This window comes from Pseudopipra pipra, chromosome 15, assembly GCF_036250125.1.
Source record: "Pseudopipra pipra isolate bDixPip1 chromosome 15, bDixPip1.hap1, whole genome shotgun sequence".
Classification (NCBI taxonomy): Eukaryota; Metazoa; Chordata; class Aves; order Passeriformes; family Pipridae; genus Pseudopipra; species Pseudopipra pipra.
The window spans coordinates 10,928,067-10,945,900 of NC_087563.1; the positions used below are offsets into that span (position 1 = coordinate 10,928,067).

Genomic DNA, 17,834 nt, shown 5'->3' on the forward strand with positions numbered 1-17,834 from the left:
GTGCTGGGCTGTTCGATACCTGCCTTCATCTCTCCTAAACAGGGCTTTAAATACAGGGTTGGGAAAGTTGAGAGCTGTGCTCAGCCCTTGGAATGGACAGGCTGAGCTGGTTCTTCCCACTGTGTGCTGTACTGGCAGGGCTGTACCAGCAGTAACTGATTTCCCAGGAAGGAGAGCCCACCTCCTGAGTGGGTACTGTTTGTGCCAGTGAGCAAGAGGACTGCCCTGCTTGTTCATTTAATATCCTGCAGGGCTGCTGTGAGGGTGTGGGGCCCTGGGGAGCTCACCAGAAGGTAAGAGCCATGCTTGTACCTCTATGCTAAGGGAGATTCCATCCGTGAACTGTGGGAGATGGCTGCCCTCTCCTCATGCCTGGCAGCAGAGCCTGCTGCTCATGCTCCCCAAGGGCAGCTTGTCACAGCTCACCCTCAGACTTCGTGGGGTGCAGTGAACACCCCAGGGCCAGCAGGAAGTCTGAGCTCCAGGAGCTCCCTGGTCACTCCATCCTCTTCGTCGCAGACCCCAAAGAAGAGCTCTGCTGGGGGTGGGAGCCTGTCTGCCCCCACTGTGTGGTCTTCAGGGCTGGGGGAGCAGGGTTGCCAGCAGGCTCTTCACGCAGAGGACGCTGGTGGCAGGGCTCGGGTGGCAGGGCTCGAGTGACGGTGCCCAGGTCGCGCTGGTGGGCAGGAGGAAGAGCTGACTCTGCTCGCTGGCAGCTCTGCCGTGCTCAGGGCTTCGCTCTTATCCTGCGAGGGAGAGATGCGGCTGCTCGGGATGGGAGCAGCGCTGCCAGCTGGCAGGAGCCGTGTCCTGCCTGTGTGATCCCGGCAGGAATTGTGCCCGGAATCCCTTTGGCACAAGCCCGCGGGGCCCGCCTCCGCCCCCTCCATCAGAACTACATCTCCCAGCGCACCCCGCGCGCCGCAGGCAGATCTCGCGAGATCTGCGCGCCTATAAGAGTGCCTCCGTAGCTCCCCATCCCCAGCGCCGGTCGCGGCTGCCGGAGGTTCCGCCATGGCCGGGCTGGTCTCGGCCACGCCGCGCTCCGCCGCCCCTCGCTGACCGCGCCGCCCGCGCCATGAGCTCTGCGCAGCCCGACGCTCCCGGTAAGGCCCCCCCGCGCTCCCCGCCGGCCCCAGTGGGCCGCGCTGGCGGTCGCTGAGCCCTGCGCTCTCTCCGCAGCGCTGGAGCCGGGCGGCGGGGCCCGCCGGGTCAGAATGTCGCTGCCCCTCGGCGTCCGGCGCCGCGCCTTCAGCTACGACGATGCCCTGGAGGACCCGGCGCCCATGACGCCCCCCCCCGCCGACCTGTGCGCCGGCGTCCTGTGGAAACAGCCGGTCATCCCCGAGCGCAAGTACCAGGAGCTGTCGAAGGTACGGGCTGGGCCTTGCCCTGGCTCGAGCATGACCCCCGGCCGTCCCCGCAGCCCTGCACTCCTCTGGGTATCCCCCTCCTGTCATCCTCTCCTGACACCACCCCCTCCTGGTCCCTCTCCTGCCCCCCGCAGCAGGACCCTCGGGAGGGGCTGGGGACAGAGCCCGGCATTCCTGCCCGGCATTCGCTGCTGTGGGAAGGGACAAGCGCGTGCTGAGCGTCTCCTCGGTGTTTGTGAATAAAATCGCTTTAACCGGTTGTAATCAAACTAGAGCACAAGACTGGGTTTAGGTTGAATGTGAGTTCTTTCCTCTGAGGGTGGTGAGGCCCTGGCACAGGTTGCCCAGAGAAGCTGTGGCTGCCCCATCCCTGGAAGTGTTCCAAAGCCAGGTTGGACAGGGCTTGGAAGAACCTGGGAGAGTGTCCATGCCCATGCCAGGGGGTTGGAATTTGATGATCGTTAAGGTCCCTCCCAACCCAAAGCATTCTGTGATTTTGTGCTTTGAGTGCAGGACCAGCCCTTTTAAATTTAGAGGTTGTTTTCTAAGTTTGAAGTGAAATTAAATGTTGCTGAGTGGACTTACATAACTCTGATCCCGTTGAGTTTAACCTCTACTGTACACCTCCTTTTGTTTTAAAGTCTCCTGTGGAAGAGAACCCAAAGTTGTGGTTTTGCACAAAGAGCAAGCTCTCCAGCCAGGCAGCTCCTGTTTTAGGAGGAGGAAGTCTGCATTTCACAGGATTTCTTGTTTTGTAACATTTATTTTCTCTTTCTTTGCTGGGGACTCATGATCATTGGTAGAACTCTGACCTCTTGATACACTGAGCAAGAAACAGATAAAAGGAATGAAGGGCAAACAAGGTGTTCACACAAGGCTCTTCTCTGTGAACAGCTTGTGCCTGAGCTGCCTGTGGAAGGTGCTCTTGCCCAGTTGACCTTGAAGTCCAGTTTACCTTTGAGAGAAGTACAGATGTTCTGTTTTCTTTGCTGTTGACCTTTCTGTACTTGGCCTAACAGCTTGTTGGCTCTGAGCCTGGCAGATTTTCAAATGTTAGATGCAAGTTTCTTGTTCGTTGCTATGAATTCTAAGGTTCAAGCTCTGAACATTCCTGGGCTGCAGTGACCGTAGTGTAGGGATTTTTCCCATGGGATGAAGGCTAGAGCAGCTTGGCCTCATGTCTCACTTTTGTGTTTAGAGATGTGTCCTGGCCAGGTGCTGAGATACTTTCCCGTCTCAAACTGTCCCCTGCTGTTTCCCACAGGTTGAGGAAGGGGATGCAAACACGAATGCCCCCGTCATAACTCCTTCATCATCCACTGAAAGTGTGAACAAGGTGCCTGTGGTGAAGGCCAAGGCCACTGACGTCATCATGAACTCCCTCATTACAAGTAAGAACTCACCCCTCACATGGTGGCTGATGGGGAGGGGGCAGTGAGTGTCCTTGATGCCTCAAGGTAACTTCTGGAGTGGCTGGAGAGCTCGTGGGTTCAGACTGACTCTGCTCTTGAGCTGTGTGAGGTCTTTTAGGAGGATACTTCTAGAAGGAAGCAAGAAACTAGGGAATAGGCTACACTTAGTGCTTCTGTGTTTCCAAGGGCTGCAGGTGGGTGATGTGGGAGGAGTGCAGGGTACATTATGTGCTGACAGGACACTGCAGTCCGTGTTGCTGGAGTGCAGAGGCTGCTGCTGTTCTGTTTGCTTATTAACTTGCTATTTCTGAATGACAGGCAGAGCTCTGACATTAACCCAAGCGTTGAGAGCTGACACCCTGTGCTAATGGAGTTCTTGCTGGCATTTATGTTAGTTAATAGCAGCAGCTGCCTTGGTGACAGTAACACTTTAAAAAAACAAACCTCATAAATCATGATGCTTTAAAATAAAATTAGATCAGTTATGTTTGCAGAGAAGTTATGTTTGCCCTTTTGCAGCAAGGGGAATTATTCTTATGTTAATCTGTCCCTGCTGCCTCTTCTTTCAGCAGATGGGATCTGAACTGCCATCTTTTCCTCCAAGCAGTGCTTCCAAACACTTCTAGATTTTCAGACAAGCATTTTGGAACCTTTGCATTTATTTCTGTCTTGGCTCAAAAATAACCAACACGTCAGAAAATAACATCCAGGAATATGGACTTTCTTCTGGAAAGCAGCTCCTATTCTGGTCAAATGATAAATGCTAAGCTGGTTAAAACCATGATAGTCTAAAAATGTTCTTGTGCAGTAAGAAGTCAGGAGCCTTGACTGCACCTGCACCTTCCAGGAGACAGAGTTCCTCTGGATTTGTCATTATCTACAGTGCAGTATCCCTGCAAATAAATTTACCATGGGAAGCATTACCTATTTTAAAGAAGACATTGGGCTTTTCTAGTAACGTCTTTGTGCTCTGATTCCTTTTGACTTTGGAGTGAACATCTTATGCTGGAGGTTTGGAGAAAGTGCTTATGTTTATCAGAAGTGAAGTTGATATCAGTTTATTGGATGCTGGCTTGTATTTGGCTGAAATATCTTATTTTACTTAATCTGGGTAATCACTGTGAGTCTTTAACACCTGTTCTGCAAGCCTTCTTTGAATCTAGAGGGCAATTTAAAATAACCAGCTTTTTGATATCTCCTAGATTTAGGAAGTTGTAAGTAGGAATGATGCAGGGTCTTGGGTGAGATGGGATTAATTACAGGTATTATGTATGTAATATATCTGGTGATTTGGGACAAATCACTGTACATCTGACTTAGCCCTGTGTCTCAGGGTAGTTTTCAAATCAGAATAGCTCATTAGCTTCATCTTCTTGTCTGGGCTTATTACAATGTGTAGATACAAGTGATGAAAAAAGAGTTTGCGTTTGGTTGCTTAAGTTGCCTTTGCTAGAACTGCCTGTGGTGGCCTTTTTGTGTGAATTTGTGCTCTTTTTGTTCCAGAGGAGACTCAGGAGAGCATTCATCGCTTTGAGCAGCAGGCAGGGCTGAGGGAGGCTGGCTACACACCCCACAAAGGTCTCACCACTGAGGAGACCAAGTACCACTGGGTGGCTGAGGCAGTCCACGTAAGGCTTGTTTTCCACTGGATTTCTCCATGCAGGATATGTGCTACTTTAACATCTATCTGGTGACATAACTTTTGGAGCATATTGCTTGGACTCTACTTAAGCTGCTTCCTCTGAGGCCTTTCAGCTCATTGGGTACAAAAGGATGCCCACTTGTACATTAAAGTTAGCATTAGCCTTTGTAGTTTTGAAACAAACTTTTTTTTTTTCCTGAATTCTGTCACATTTCAACGCCATGGAGTTGTCACAGTTGTCTTTCCAAGTGGGGACATCCCTACACAGTCTTGTTTCTTGCTGTACCTTTGAATGGTGCCCTGCAGTTAACTTATTTAACTGTTTATCCCAAGAGAACTTGTAAACTGTGCATTTCTGATGTGGAAGTTTCCAGATGGGATTGGTTTTGCTTCTTACTGAAAACAAAGACAAAGGTCTTGAATGAACATGTTACTATGGGCAACTGAGCTCATGAAAAATCTTGGAATTTAATAGTCAACTCTCCCAGTGTCCTCCGATGAGGTCAAAGTTTCAGTAACAGCACTGGTGAATTACATTAGTGTGGCTTGAATAGCCACAGGAGACATTACCAGGTGCCTGTGCATTTTGTGTTTGAACTGTAACTGCCCTTCAAGTGACTTCTTCAAAGTTCAGTTTGTACTGTTCAGCTTGAAACAACCTGGTTTGCATACACCCAGTTCCTGTTTATTTTGTGCCCAAGTTCATCTCTGTTCCAGAGCAGTGATTTCATCCTGGTGTACATGGATTGCTTCACAGGGTCTGGTACTCCTGACCTCTTGTGTGAGAACTGGTCTCACTCTCGTTAGAGAACTTGTGGGACTGAGAGCTTTGTTGCTCTAAGAAGTGCTGGAGACAAATGGGTGCTGTGGCAGTTAGAGCTGTTAACCAGGTAGCTGAGCTGCAGCAAACTGCTGTATCCATAACTTCCCTATGAGTACTGGTGTTCCTTCCTCTAGCCTGGAGGATGTGTCTTGAGCATAGTGAACTTCCAAAATACTTATATTTGATGTGGAGAGAAGCTTAAGGGGTGCATGCAGGTATTGTAATACTGGGTGTAACTTTAGGTTATGAAGTGACACTTTCACTTGTGATAGAAACAATTGTCTGGTTTTGGGTGTTGTTCCTTGTGTCTTGTTTTTAAGCCCTGTTGCTTCTGTGTTTCTCTTCCTAACAGAAGCTAAAAATGCAGAGTGGAGAGATGACAAAAGATGACAAACACAATTCTTCTGCTCAGTCCACTCCAAGCACCAGCCCCCACTCCTCTCCCAAGCATAAAAACAGGTACTCTGAGCCTGGCAGGCCACTGCCTTCTTTAGTTTCCTACAGGCTGCTGAGGTGGGAGCTGCTAAATAACCTTATCCAGAGAGGGACTGTATGGGCTGAAATTCAGAGCCTGATGAGGATATGTGTTGGATAGATCCAAATGTTGGAAGACCGTGGAACTTGAGCATGCATTAAATTGCCCCTGTTAACTGCATGGGAAGTTCCTGGTACAGTGAGGTCACTTGAAGTATTTATTCTCATGTTTTATACACCTCAATGATTTTTTTTCCTTAGGGCTTGGTTTAGTCAGGGATCCTCTTCTTCTATCACTGGCTCAGACTTTGCCATGGAAGCTGGTGGGGACAAATTGCCATCTGAAAGGTGGAGCTTTTTTGGACCCAAAGCCATCCAGAAATCCACCACTGATCCAGGTATGTCCTCAAAAATCTGCTACCTTGGAAGAGCTAAAGGAGAACCATCACACAGCAAACTTGCTAGCTTTTTCTAGAGTCTTATCCTGCTTGCCTTGTTACTTTCTGGGACCACCTTGGGAATGTTTGCTATTCATACAATTTGTATGCCTAAATATAAAGCAGTTGGGTAAAACCTGTGCTGAGGATCTGGAATTAGGAATAACTTGCACTGTGCTGCAGTGAAAGGGCAGGGTGTGAAGGTGACAGCATTTTACTTTTTCTCTGATGTGTGATGCAACCAGGACTGGAAGTGCCAGCCACTGATGTGGAATAGGCTTTAGATGACATGGAGCTGCTGGAATTTTCCGGCTCCCTGTGGTGTGGGGTGTCAGGGCTGCTGCTCACTCCTGGCAGCAGTAAGAAAAGGACTTGACTGGTTTCCCTGACTCTTACTGTGATTTTTTTTTTTTTTCACCAGGAGGATTTACTATTCAGTCCTATAAAGGTGCCCAGAAGCCATCCCCAATGGAGCTGATGCGTGCTCAGGCTACCAGGATGGCAGAGGATCCAGTCACCTTCAAGCCACCCAAAATGGACATTCCAGGCACAGATGGGAGGAAACAATCTCCACGTTCCCACAATATCAAACCTCGGGATCTGAATGTGCTCACTCCCACTGGGTTCTAGAGGAAATCTTCTGATGTTTTTAGCAGGATACAGGGTGTCTTAGGCTCTGCTTCCCTGTCCCATGTGCTGCAGTAAAATAGGAAAGTCTCCCTTCCAGCTCTTCATCTCAGAAAAGGAAACAGTTGTGACTGTTCTCCTAAAGCCAGTCTTGGAAAAAACTCCTGCACTAGTCCTAAACCAATGTAAACCATCCTGTCTGCTGCACTGCACTGGTTTGGGCTGTCAGGCTGCTCTGGATGTGCTTCCCAGTACATCACACCACAGTGAAACCCTGAGCCATGTTTTTGGGACAGTAGTCCACGTGGTGTGTGAGCACCTGGCTTGTCTGCCTGTAGTCTGGTTGTCTTGTCCTGCTCAGTGCTGAAGGACACACGGGAAGGTGGTGGTTCTGTCTGGCATATACAGAGCTCCAGTAGGAAATCATGGAAACAAGAAAGGACTGAAAACTGGACCGTTAACTGCCAGAAGGAAGTTGGGGAATGTGATGGGTCAGTTTAAGTGTGGCATTCCCTTACTATCCACTGTGACCACGTAGTTCAACACCTATTTCTTCTTTGTTCTTGGTATGTTTTTTTAAAGGGAAAGTGGACCAATGACCGTTCTAAGATGCTCTTATTGGAAAGGCAGGGAGCAGTAGTGAGGAAGAAATCCTTCTCTTCCAACTCTTTGTTACTCTAAAAAGGTGGAAATGACCAAAGCTGGTGTGGCTTGAATCAAGTAATCCTCCTCTCTTCTTTCTGCAAAACAACACTGTCCTGCCTTTTAGGCAGCAGACTTCCAGCTGTTCTGGCAATCTGGGTGCAGCTTGATTTGGTTTTGATTCTGGCTTTCTTTTTCTTCCTAGAATCATGTAGAAGTGTATTAGACAGCAGGAGCACTTCTCAGATAGAGTATTTTATCAGCATTAATGTGTTCTGCAGGGCTGAGGGAGGACTGAGGGCAGATTAAGGCTAAACATTCCTCCCTGTTATGGTACAGCTGGATGTCATTCTTGGTCTGGGCAGAGCCAGTTACTGGGAACAGCTAACACTTGCTTTCATGGAAAGTGGAAGGAGCTCCTGGTTACCATCTAATCCCTTAAGCATGATAGGCAGCATTGCTCTGTAATCCTCACCTGTCCTGTGGCAAATGGGTCACCTCAGGTCTCCTCTTGATCTCACGATTGTGTTGCAGAGTCCCTTAGCCAGCAGCAGCCTTGCATCTGGAACTGGAAGCATGTCTGTTGCCAGGACATTACACAGAGGTTTCTCAACAGCTGGTAACTGTTGAGCTCTGGGGTTTTTGCCTTCTTGAACCAAACATTCCTCCCAGAGAGTGAGGCAGGGCTGGCTGCTGGCCCTTCTGAAGAAGCACATTTTGTGGCACTGCTTTCTCTCAAGCTTCAGCAGCACTGCCAGTGATGTGTTGTGTGAAAGTCCCCAACCTAACCCAGCAGTTCTCACTGTCACCACTCATTTGCACCTTGGCAATCAAGCTCTCATTTGACATTAATTTATTTGTTATCTGTATTCATGCCTCCTAATGTGTATGTTTGTTTTGTTTGTTACAGGAAAATAAAATCCTTGTGAATGGAGGTCTGTGATGTGTGTTGGTGTTGGCAGAGCATCTGTGGGAGAAATGTGGGGTCAAGGTTCTGCCAAATAAGGCTCTGACAGCGCCTCACTGGGGTAAATGTTTGCTCACAAACTCCCCTTTGACAGGGAGATCAGGTTTAAAGCCATACTCAGTTCTGTCCTAGGGCAGGGGAAACTGAACATGAAGTCTTTGTGTTTTCTTGGGCTATTCAGATTATTCTTGTTCCTGAGATTGTCTCTTGTTGCCTGTGTGCTGTGTTTGCACCTATACCGTGGAGGTGTATTTCCCTAGAGATGCCCAGCTCCCAGTGTGTCCATCCCTGCTTTGCCTTTCTCTGGAAGGCTGGGGTTTGGGTGCTGTTGTAGCATTTGTAGCTGCCCTTCAAAGCACTGCTGATGGAGCACATGGCTCTCCTGGGCTGGGGATGTCTGAGCTGAACACTGGTGTTCCCTGTGCTCCCGGGGTGTTGGCAGAGTAATGGAATAGATCCTGGAGCACCCAGGTGCTGAGGTAGAGTCTGCTGCTGTGGTCCTGGTTACACAGACCAATCTCAGATAGTTTGGGAAGGCTGGGGTTAGGGCATGGCCTTGTGGTGTGATACTTACTCTACTCCATCATTCTTAGGGATGCCACCATTATGAATATAAAATAACATCCATAGCTATGGACTTGCTGGAATGCAGTTTCTTTTCTAGTCTAGTGACAAAAGTCTAATCCAGTTAAAAGGACCTAATTGAAAAATACACCTGAATGAGCATATGTGCAGGAAGAGCAGCTTTCCAGAGCATGGAGCACTTGGGTTTGCACTGTTGGCAGTCTTCACTTTTCCCTGAATGGCTTACCTCTGGATTAGGGGTGCAGTGTCATGTGAATGAGTGGTTTGTTTTACACCTGGCAGTTGGCAAGAGGCTTCCTAAAGAACAAGAAGCAAACTTGTGAACCCCGGGTCAGACCCTTGTGAACAGTTCTGCACTAACTGAAGCCAGGCTTCTGCATGAGACCACTGATATCAGGACTAGTGTGTTCCCAGCTGTGACTACTTCTTGATGCTCCTACTCTGGTCTCTGCATTAGGACCCTGCCAAGTGTGGTGGGCAGCTCCCACTCCCAACCTCTGTTGCTTCTGAACTGAGATCTATAGAAACACCTAATTGTTCTCTGACCTCACCTATGGTTTTTGTTGATGGCTGTGGATTTGAATTCAATTGAATTCAATATTCATCCTGATCATAATGCCCATGCCTGCACTAGAGTGGTTCTGGAGGGAGCAGTTTTTTCAGCTCATGCTGCCATCCAGCCCACCCTCTTCCTAATCACTTTTGGCCAAGTTATACAGATTGATTTGCACTGGAGCAGAAATGTTCCTCTACTGAGAACTGACTACCATGTCTTTGGGATCTCTGCACTATGAATGTCCTCACTGCCACTCACACCTGTTGAGATTTTTAAAGATCATCATCTTTCCCCTAATAATTGACCAGATATTTGGGCATTTTGCTTGCTGCGCAAACTACTGTCAGAGTTTATGGCTGCATTAGTCTAATGCTATCCCATAGGTAGGACTGATGGAGGTCTGCACTTCCTTTAGGCAGGGCTGGCACCAAGATGAAAGAGTCTCAGCAAATATAAAAATAATTTATTTTTTTAAAGTGTACAACGTGCCTGATAAACGATGCAAATTTGAACAGAAATTCTGAAACCATGTAAACCAACTATTTTTCTAAAGAACTGTATAAACCAACCCCCATGACACTGAGACTGCAGCATGAGATGGGGGTTTTGAGTTTTTTTTTTTTTTTTTTTTTGGGAACTTGAAATTCTTTGTCCCCCTTGCTGCAGTGGTTGTCTCCATCAGGCAGTAGTGACAATAGAGAACAAGTCTTGCAGCAGGAACAATTTCTCCTGGATTTGTGGAGGAAAAGGCTGCCCTAGGACCCCTTGCATTCGGCTGATGAAGTCGTCAATCTTCACCTGAACGTCCAGGTTGGTGATGCTGTCACTCTCCTGGAGCCTGGGCTTGGCTTTCTGAACCATCAAGTCCATCCGGTCACTGAGGGAGCTCCGCAGGTGCTCTGCAAGAGGAAATGCTGGTGGAGAGAGGCAGCACACAGCAGAGCACAGCATGCCAGAGGCAGTGCTGTGCCGGAGTGAGAAGCAGTTGGGAATGGGGCTCATCCTCTTGCAGTTATCCCTGATGCTTCTGCACAAGACTGAGGGAAGAAGGAACTGGCCCCTCCTGGAGCTCAGTCTGCATGTGGAGAGAGCTCAAGAAATGGGGAAGGGGCAAGGCTTGTAGAATCCTTTTCTCCTGTGTGAGTGGCAGAATGGGCAGCTGCAAAGGAGTCTCCAAAGAGCTCAACAACAGTAACATTGTCTAGGGCTTCAGGGAGAGTAAGACTGCACATGTGATGGTGGACTCCTCTGCATTCTTTCATGAGAGCCTTAACCCTGGGCTAAAGCAGCTGAAGTTGAGAAGGGACTTGAAGAATTTTCTGGTAAAATTACTTTTTTAGGGAGTGTTTTGTGACTCTGCCATTCTCCTGGGATCAGAAATGCTGTTCTTTCCATGGCTACTGTGGGTGGTGCTCCCTGGCCAGTTTACTAAGTGCTGAAAGTGTCCTGGGTTTACCAAAGAGAGCATCCAAAGGAGGCTGTGAGGATGGTGAAGGGCTTGTAGGGGCTAAACTTGGCAAAGTTGGGTGCTCTGATTGATCCAACATCACTACTTTGACTGCTGGGAATAGTTACTAGCATGGACAGAGGCACATTGTCTTTCAAAGACTCAGTGGCTGTGAGCTCAAGAGTGATGAGAAGGGAGGAGGAAGGGAATTTGGCAGTTCTACTGCAGCCTCTTGAATGAGGCCAGAACAAGCTGCTTACCCTGTATTACACTTCGGTAACTCATCAGCAGCAAACTCAAGTACTGCAGCATCTCATCCCACCTTTGCCACATTGCTGTTTCATCCTATGACAGGAGACAGTATTTGATTATTAGACGTTTTCTCAGAAGAAAACAAGGCAAAGGAGAAGTTGGACTGGATACCTCAAAATGCAGCAGCACAGAGAAGTGGCTCAGGAAATACAGGATTTTCTCCAGAGACATAGATGAGGTTGAGGGCACATCAGAACTGTGCTGGAACAACAGCTCTAGCAGTCTGCAGCGCAGGAGCTGGCTCTCCATGGTGTTTAATAAAGCTTCCCTGGAAGACAAAAGGGATTTACTTTGGGAAAGACAGCACAGCTTGACCAGAGACAACTGCTCCAGCATGTTCCTGGTGTGCTGCTGGTGCTGACCCAGTGGGGTGACTGCAGGGGCTGCTCAGCTGTGCCTTGGAAGGAAGACCACCAGATGTGGTGAGAGACCTTTGTTATGTGACTTGGCCATGGCTGTGTTTTCGTCCTCAGGTGTGACCTGTGGCAGCTGAAGGTCAGTACAGTCTGTGATGCAAACTGAGCTGCTTCACTTCACCCTGCCCAGCAGCCTGTGTGGCAGTGATCCATTCCTGCTGACTTGCAGGGAGCACAGCCAAGGAAGGGTGATGTGGGGTCAGGGCCAGCCAGATCTACATCTGTCCTGGGCCAAGTGACAGCTTGGTTAGACTCGGTTTGGCTTGATTAGACCTGGTGTGTGCACAGAGTTCTGCTGAAGGGGTGTGAAGGGCTGCCTGCTGGGCATTGCAAGAATGGGTTTGAAATGCCTGTGGATCCAGTGGTCTTGTGTTTACACCAGAACCAGTCAGGCCCTTGTGCTTTGGCTTCAGATACTGCATTTCTTAGAGAAGCAAACAAAAGGATGTCAAGGCAAAGCTGTAGGAACTGCATCATATTTCTGACAAGTTACCTGGTTGCCCAGGAGAATCAGTGAGTGTTTGCCAGTACTTGACTGTGCTGATGCACAGTGCTGCTTTTCAGACCCTCTTTACATTTTTAAGGTCACACAACTTTAATACATGAGAAAATCGACTGTTTTCAGCAACACACCACCGGGGTAGGTGTGTTCAGCTAGTGATATTGTATCTCCATACAGTATCACTAGATACAGCCATGCTCTCGCTGACTGGCCTGTCTTTCTGTACCCTGTAGTACTTTGTGCATCCAGACTCATGTAAATTGGGAATAAGACCATTGCTCACACAGGCAAATGCTGCCTTGCATGTGCTTGTCTCACCTTTGGCTCCTCAGGGGGATATTCAGTATAAATGGGAACATCTCATCTGCAATCTTATGGGAGCTGCAGGTGGGAGATCTGTCCACTTCCACTGCGATGGACAACATCCGCTGGAGCAGGAGCATCACCCTGTGTCAGAGAGACAGTCAGCACTTGGAGGAGCTGCTCCTTGGCTTGCCAAGTAAAGCATTGGGGATGGCCCCTAGTTCAGCCTCGTGCTGTGCAGTGAGGGACACGGGAATGCAGTGGGCTAGATTTGGTGTCTCTTGGTGGCTTTTGAGTCTGATGCTCTTGCAAGCAGAGCTAATCCCCAGATTGATCCTTGGGAGGTCTTGGGCTGTACTGAGTGTTGGTGGAGCAGCACGGGGTAGCTTGAGCTGTAGCTCAAGAGCTCCAGCCTTACACTACGTGCAAGAGGATGATACTTACTGAGCCAGTCTCCTATCAGGTGACAGTCTTTTGCTCACCAAGTCTATGTCTAACCCGAAGGAGAACCAGCAAAGCTGGTCACAGGTACAGCCTGACTTTCCTGACCTGACAGCGAGTGAGAGGCTCTGGCTTCTCCTTGACTTGGGCCCATGATAATACCAGTAGGGAGTTAGCACTTCTGGGGCTTACTTTTGGGCAAAGAAAGCTGCTGGAGCCTGTGTGCTGGCTAGACTTGGTGCAGATGAGCTGTGTTCAGCCCTGGCTTCTGCTGAAGAGGAGGGAGTTTCTTGTGGCTTCTCCTGGGGCTGGCAGAACCCGACTCCTGTAATAGCTGCGACCAACCATTTGACCACTTCCCTAGGACAGAAACAGGAACTTTAGTGGGGATGGGCCTGATTTTGCTGTGTTCTGACCTCTGGATCCACTTGGAGCTTGAGGAAAGATCCTGACAATGAAGAGTATGTCCCACTCACTTAGAGTAGCTCTGTAGAGCAGCTCAACAGAAAAGCTCTCTTGATTTGTACACTTGTCCACAGGACCGCAGCCTCCTTAATCCTGTCCTGAGCAATGCAAATCTGACCTCATTCCTGGGAAAAGCCTGCTAGGTTGCAGCTGCAAATGCCTTGCATCCTCTCTGGTGGTTTGCTTTTGTAAATCTCCTGTCCTTTATATTTGGCCCTACACTTCCCTCTGTCTCCCAAGTTTGCTTCTTGTAAAGTCTGAAAGTCTGACCTGGAGTCTCGACAAGTGTTCCCTGAGCCCCTGCCTCAGTTTGTGGTTAGAGAACAGGGAGAAGGAGGTGTCCCTTACTTGACATTGTTGAAGCACAAGTCACACGAAAGCACTTTCTTGGCAATTGACTTCTGCAGCAGGTGCAACCTCAGATTCTTCTGCAAGTCGTCCTCCAGGGTCTGCACCACGTACTGCAGGAAGAGGAGCCGGCCAGGGGGCTTCTCCTGAGGGCACATGGAGAGCGTATGAGCCTGAGGGAGCCACTGGGTGAGGAGCACCAGGGAATTTGGCTGTCTTAGGAATGGACTGACGTACACGACTGAGGAACAGCTCCAGGATGGGCTGCCTGGCTCAGGCAATGCCCTTATGGGCATTGCAGGACCTGTTCTACCACCGCACTAGCGCTGTGACCCAGAGTCTTTATCTGTTGCTGTACCTTCTTCAATGGGACAACCTGCCTGCAGCTGTGCAGTGGGTCAGGGAGCACTGAGGATAAATATGAGATACCCAAGTGGCACTTGCTGCTCTCAGCAGCTGCAATAAACCTGCACATTGGACTGGCCTGTTCTCTGCCACATGAGGTCCTTGGGCAATGCTTACCCTCAAGCACTGTGTCCTGGATGATCCCTGCCCGATGTGACACACACGGTGCCAAGTACCTGGTCCTCCATGATGAATTTCAGCAGCGTCCAGTCCCATCCCACTGTGGCAGCGTTGGCTGGATGGAGCCTGCAAGGACAGCCCTGTCCATTTGTGCTGAACTGCCTGACCATCTTGCTGGAGGCATGGCAGCCCCTGGCCCTTCCCCAGCCTCACTTGCTCAGGGGCTTGACCTGCCTCCTCCTCTCCATTTTTGCTCTCAGCCTTTCTCCTCCCCTGACCCCATTAATTTTTGGAAAGCACCTGGCTGGGGCTGTACTCCATGGAAATGCCCAGGACTCCTAGGCCTGTGGCCTCACAAAACATTGTTTCTTTCTGTGGGAACCCCTGAGGGAAGTGAGGGAGCTGCTCCAGGCACTGACAGCCTATGGCACTGCTGCAGCCCAGGGAAGGCACTTCTGCCATGTCACAGCAGTGAAGAAGGAGATCTGCACTTCAGGGCAAGCCAAACATGCTTCTCTGTCCCTGAGAGCTCTCTGGTGTCATGGGCTGCCCCTGTCCCACCCTCAGAAAGCCTGGGGAGTGCTGGCGGTGGCAAGAGGATCATCCTGGGTTATATGGGAAATCACTCCTATGAGTGAGCCCCTGTATGCTGGGCAGACCCCTGGGAGCAGCCCCGGGGGCACCGGGACAAGGGGAACACCTACATTTGGATCTTCATCAGCAGCATGTAGGTGTCCTTCAAGGTCTCCTCTTCATGGGCATTCAACAGGACCTGTCTGATCAGGTGGGAGATGATATCTTTGGGGGGATAGTGCTGGCAGGAGACGAACTCATTCAGGAGATGCAAGGTGCCCTCCAAGAAGTTCTCCTCCATGGTGGTGCGCACCATGCTCAGCTTCCCTCTGGGGATGAGCTCAGGTTTCTGCTGTGTAGAAGGCAAGGCAACAGGTGAAAGCCAGCTCCCCCAACACAGAGGAACCCAGCTGTGATATGCAGCCCACCGTGAAGGGAACTGCAATAACCAGAGCCCCCAGCTGCCTGGCAAAGCTTCCCACAAAGGGCAAAGGGAGCAGGGCCTGCCCGTGCTACATCCTCCACCACAGGGGCTGCTCTGAGCAGCCTCTAGCTGGGCTTGGCAGTGGCTGCTCTAAACCCTGTTTACCTGCTGTGTTTCCCTGTTGGGTGCTATGCCTTGGAAGAAGAGGTGCTGGACTCCACTCCTCCTGAAACTGTGCAGTTTGTCCCGCCAGGCCTTGCTGTCACCATTGCTCCTGGCTGGGGTCGCTTGCTGGGTTGGTTCGTGTGGTATGTCATTTGTTTCCAGCAAAGACCCTCGGGCCTTCCCTGGGGTTGTGGGAAGGGTTGGGGCAGGGCTCAGCCGTGGGGGGAGGTCCCTTTCCTGGCAGAAGTGGGGAGGCTCTTCCTCTGGGCCATCAGCTTTCCAGCTGCTATTGCTGTCCAGGCTGGGGGGTGCTGAGTCCTGCTGCATGCTGGGCAGGGAACTCAGGTCACTATTAAAGCTGGTAGCACTGCAGTCCTGCTCTGAGCTGCAGGAGCTGTGGCAGCTGGAGGCAGGAGAGAGGCAGCTCCTGTTCTCCATGCTTTCTGCTGTGTCCGTGGTGGCACTGGGCTTCATGGGAGTGCTGTGCCAGGATGGTGCAGGGCTTGGCTCTGCCACTGCCTCCATTTCTTCCTTCACAGTGGAGCAGAGCTGGGGATGGGACATGTGTGCTGCTGGGGCAGCAGGTGCAGTCCTGGGGTCCTGGTCAGCACTGCAGGTGCAGTGTAGAAGGATGCAGGCGTCCTCAGTCTCGCTCAGCTGCACTGGGTCTGTGCTCGTGTCCTCACAGGTCAGATCGATGATCTCCTGTGGGGACAGAGAAGCAGTGTCAGTGTCCTTCCTGCCAAGAGCCTCTGCTGGGGTGGCACTGTAGCCCCAGTCCAAGAGGGAAAAGAGGCTCATTGGCACCGGCCCAGGGAGAGAAACCAGGGGCAAAGACCCCATCTGAGGGGATGGGGCAGCCTGTGGGGGCTGGTGGCTCTGAGCTCTGGGATCAGCTCACCCTGGCAGCACCACTGAGCCTGAGCCTGAGCCCAACCCTGACTGAGGCTCTTCTTCCCTGCTTTCCCCGGGGTTCCTTCTTGCAAAGAGCCATGCCTTCTCCTCCAAATGCCTCTTGCCTTGGGCCAGAGTGGTCCTGGCTGCTTGCTTAGCTCCCTTCCATGATGGGGAAATGCAGGTCCTGCTGAGGTGCCGAGGGAGGGCAAGGCAAGCACAATGATCCTGTTCCCAGACACTGGCAGGAGCAGCACAGGATCCAAACCCTGGCACCCTTTCTGTGGCACAACCTCACCCACTATGAAGACAGGAGTGGCAGGGAACAGAGCTGCCTCTTCCTCTTTGGCATCAATCTGGAGCTACAGCAGCCCTGAGACTTTGGGGACTCCCACTCAGGACTTGCTGGGTGATGCAGCACTCGGTGTTCCAAGGAGCAACAGGAGCTGGCAGGGGAAGGCAGCTGTGTCTGTACTGGCGGCAGGCAGGACACAGCACTTCTCAAGATCTGTGCCCAGGAGGGGTCAGAGCCTGTTTGCTCTTGGGGAAACAAATCCCCCTCAGCGTCTCAAAGCAGGGAACACAGTTAGCGGACAATTTAAGTCCGTTTTTTTCCCCCCTGACTCAGACCTGCTGCCTTTCCCAAGGAGGGCTCCTGGACGCTGGAGGAGCTGGGGAGGGCGGGAGGCCGCGGGGCTCGAGCCGGTCACGGTAACCGTCGGCGGCTGCGGAGCTGCCTCAGGAACCGGGACAGCGGAGCGGGGAGCGGGACGGGCCGTTCCCTGAGGGGTTGAGCCTCGAGCCCTGAACCGCCACCGTACCGGGACATCGTCCCCGCACCCTCTGGCGATAAAGGGGAGAGGGGTGGGACAGGGTAGAGGAGCAGGACAGGGGAGGGGGACGGTACAGGGAGAAGGCGGCCCTGGGGAGAGGGGCAGGACCGGTGAGAGGGGCGGCAGCCGCCGCACCGCATCCCTGAGCCAGATCCCGCCGGGGGCTGAGCCCTACAGGGCTGGACCCTCCTCGGGGTGCAGCGAGGGCGTGTGACGCTCCATGGTGGGGACCGGCGTTTTCTGGGGTGGGGGGAACGTTGCCAAAGAGGCTGGGACCGCTAGGGGGGCGCGCTTGAGGGCCGGGGCTCCGCCGGCCACTGGTGGCCGCGGGGACCCGAGCCCGCCTGGGGAGAGGCTGGGAGGTCCCGGGGGTCCCCGGGAACCCCCAGCCGGGGCTGCTCACCCACCCCTCCACTTCCCCCGAGGCTTCTTGTCTGCGCGCGGCTCCCGTCCCCGCCCGCGGTGGACGCGCCGCCATCTTTGTGCGGGGCAGCGGCGGCCCCGGACTCACGGAGGGGGCGGGCAGGGAGCGGCGGGGGCGGCACGGCCGGGCCGGCGGCGGCGAGCGGGCGCCCTCCGAGTCCGAGTCACTGAGGAGCACCACGGTGTCGTCCATCCCGACGGCGGGCGGCGGCTCCGCCCCGCCCG

The 17,834-nt window shown here is 51.7% G+C and overlaps 2 protein-coding genes across 7 annotated transcripts; one reads left to right on the forward strand and one right to left on the reverse strand.

Annotated features, from left to right (window-relative positions):
• Window positions 1–959: 959 nt before the first annotated feature.
• Window positions 960–8,364, forward strand: KIAA1191 (KIAA1191 ortholog). The gene is made up of 7 exons (XM_064671895.1): window positions 960–1,106; window positions 1,183–1,373; window positions 2,638–2,764; window positions 4,289–4,413; window positions 5,603–5,709; window positions 5,986–6,122; window positions 6,583–8,364. The coding sequence occupies exons 1-7, from the start codon at window positions 1,079–1,081 to the stop codon at window positions 6,789–6,791; spliced, it is 924 nt and encodes a 307-aa protein (XP_064527965.1). The 5' UTR covers window positions 960–1,078; the 3' UTR covers window positions 6,792–8,364.
• Window positions 8,365–9,985: 1,621 nt separating this feature from the next.
• Window positions 9,986–17,821, reverse strand: SIMC1 (SUMO interacting motifs containing 1). 6 transcript variants are annotated; one of them, XM_064671889.1, is made up of 10 exons: window positions 17,698–17,821; window positions 15,460–16,164; window positions 15,002–15,219; window positions 14,354–14,423; window positions 13,773–13,918; window positions 13,152–13,319; window positions 12,534–12,662; window positions 11,409–11,565; window positions 11,246–11,330; window positions 9,986–10,437 (listed from the first exon to the last, which is right to left on the reverse strand). In XM_064671889.1, exons 1-10 carry the CDS (start codon window positions 17,800–17,802, stop codon window positions 10,217–10,219), a joined length of 2,004 nt encoding a protein of 667 aa, XP_064527959.1. In that variant the 5' UTR covers window positions 17,803–17,821; the 3' UTR covers window positions 9,986–10,216. The 6 variants fall into 6 exon arrangements, with proteins under 6 accessions (XP_064527959.1, XP_064527958.1, XP_064527960.1 ...); XM_064671888.1 differs by having other exon boundaries at window positions 15,002–15,222; XM_064671890.1 differs by lacking the exon at window positions 17,698–17,821 and adding an exon at window positions 16,361–16,974 and having other exon boundaries at window positions 15,002–15,222.
• Window positions 17,822–17,834: the final 13 nt, after the last annotated feature.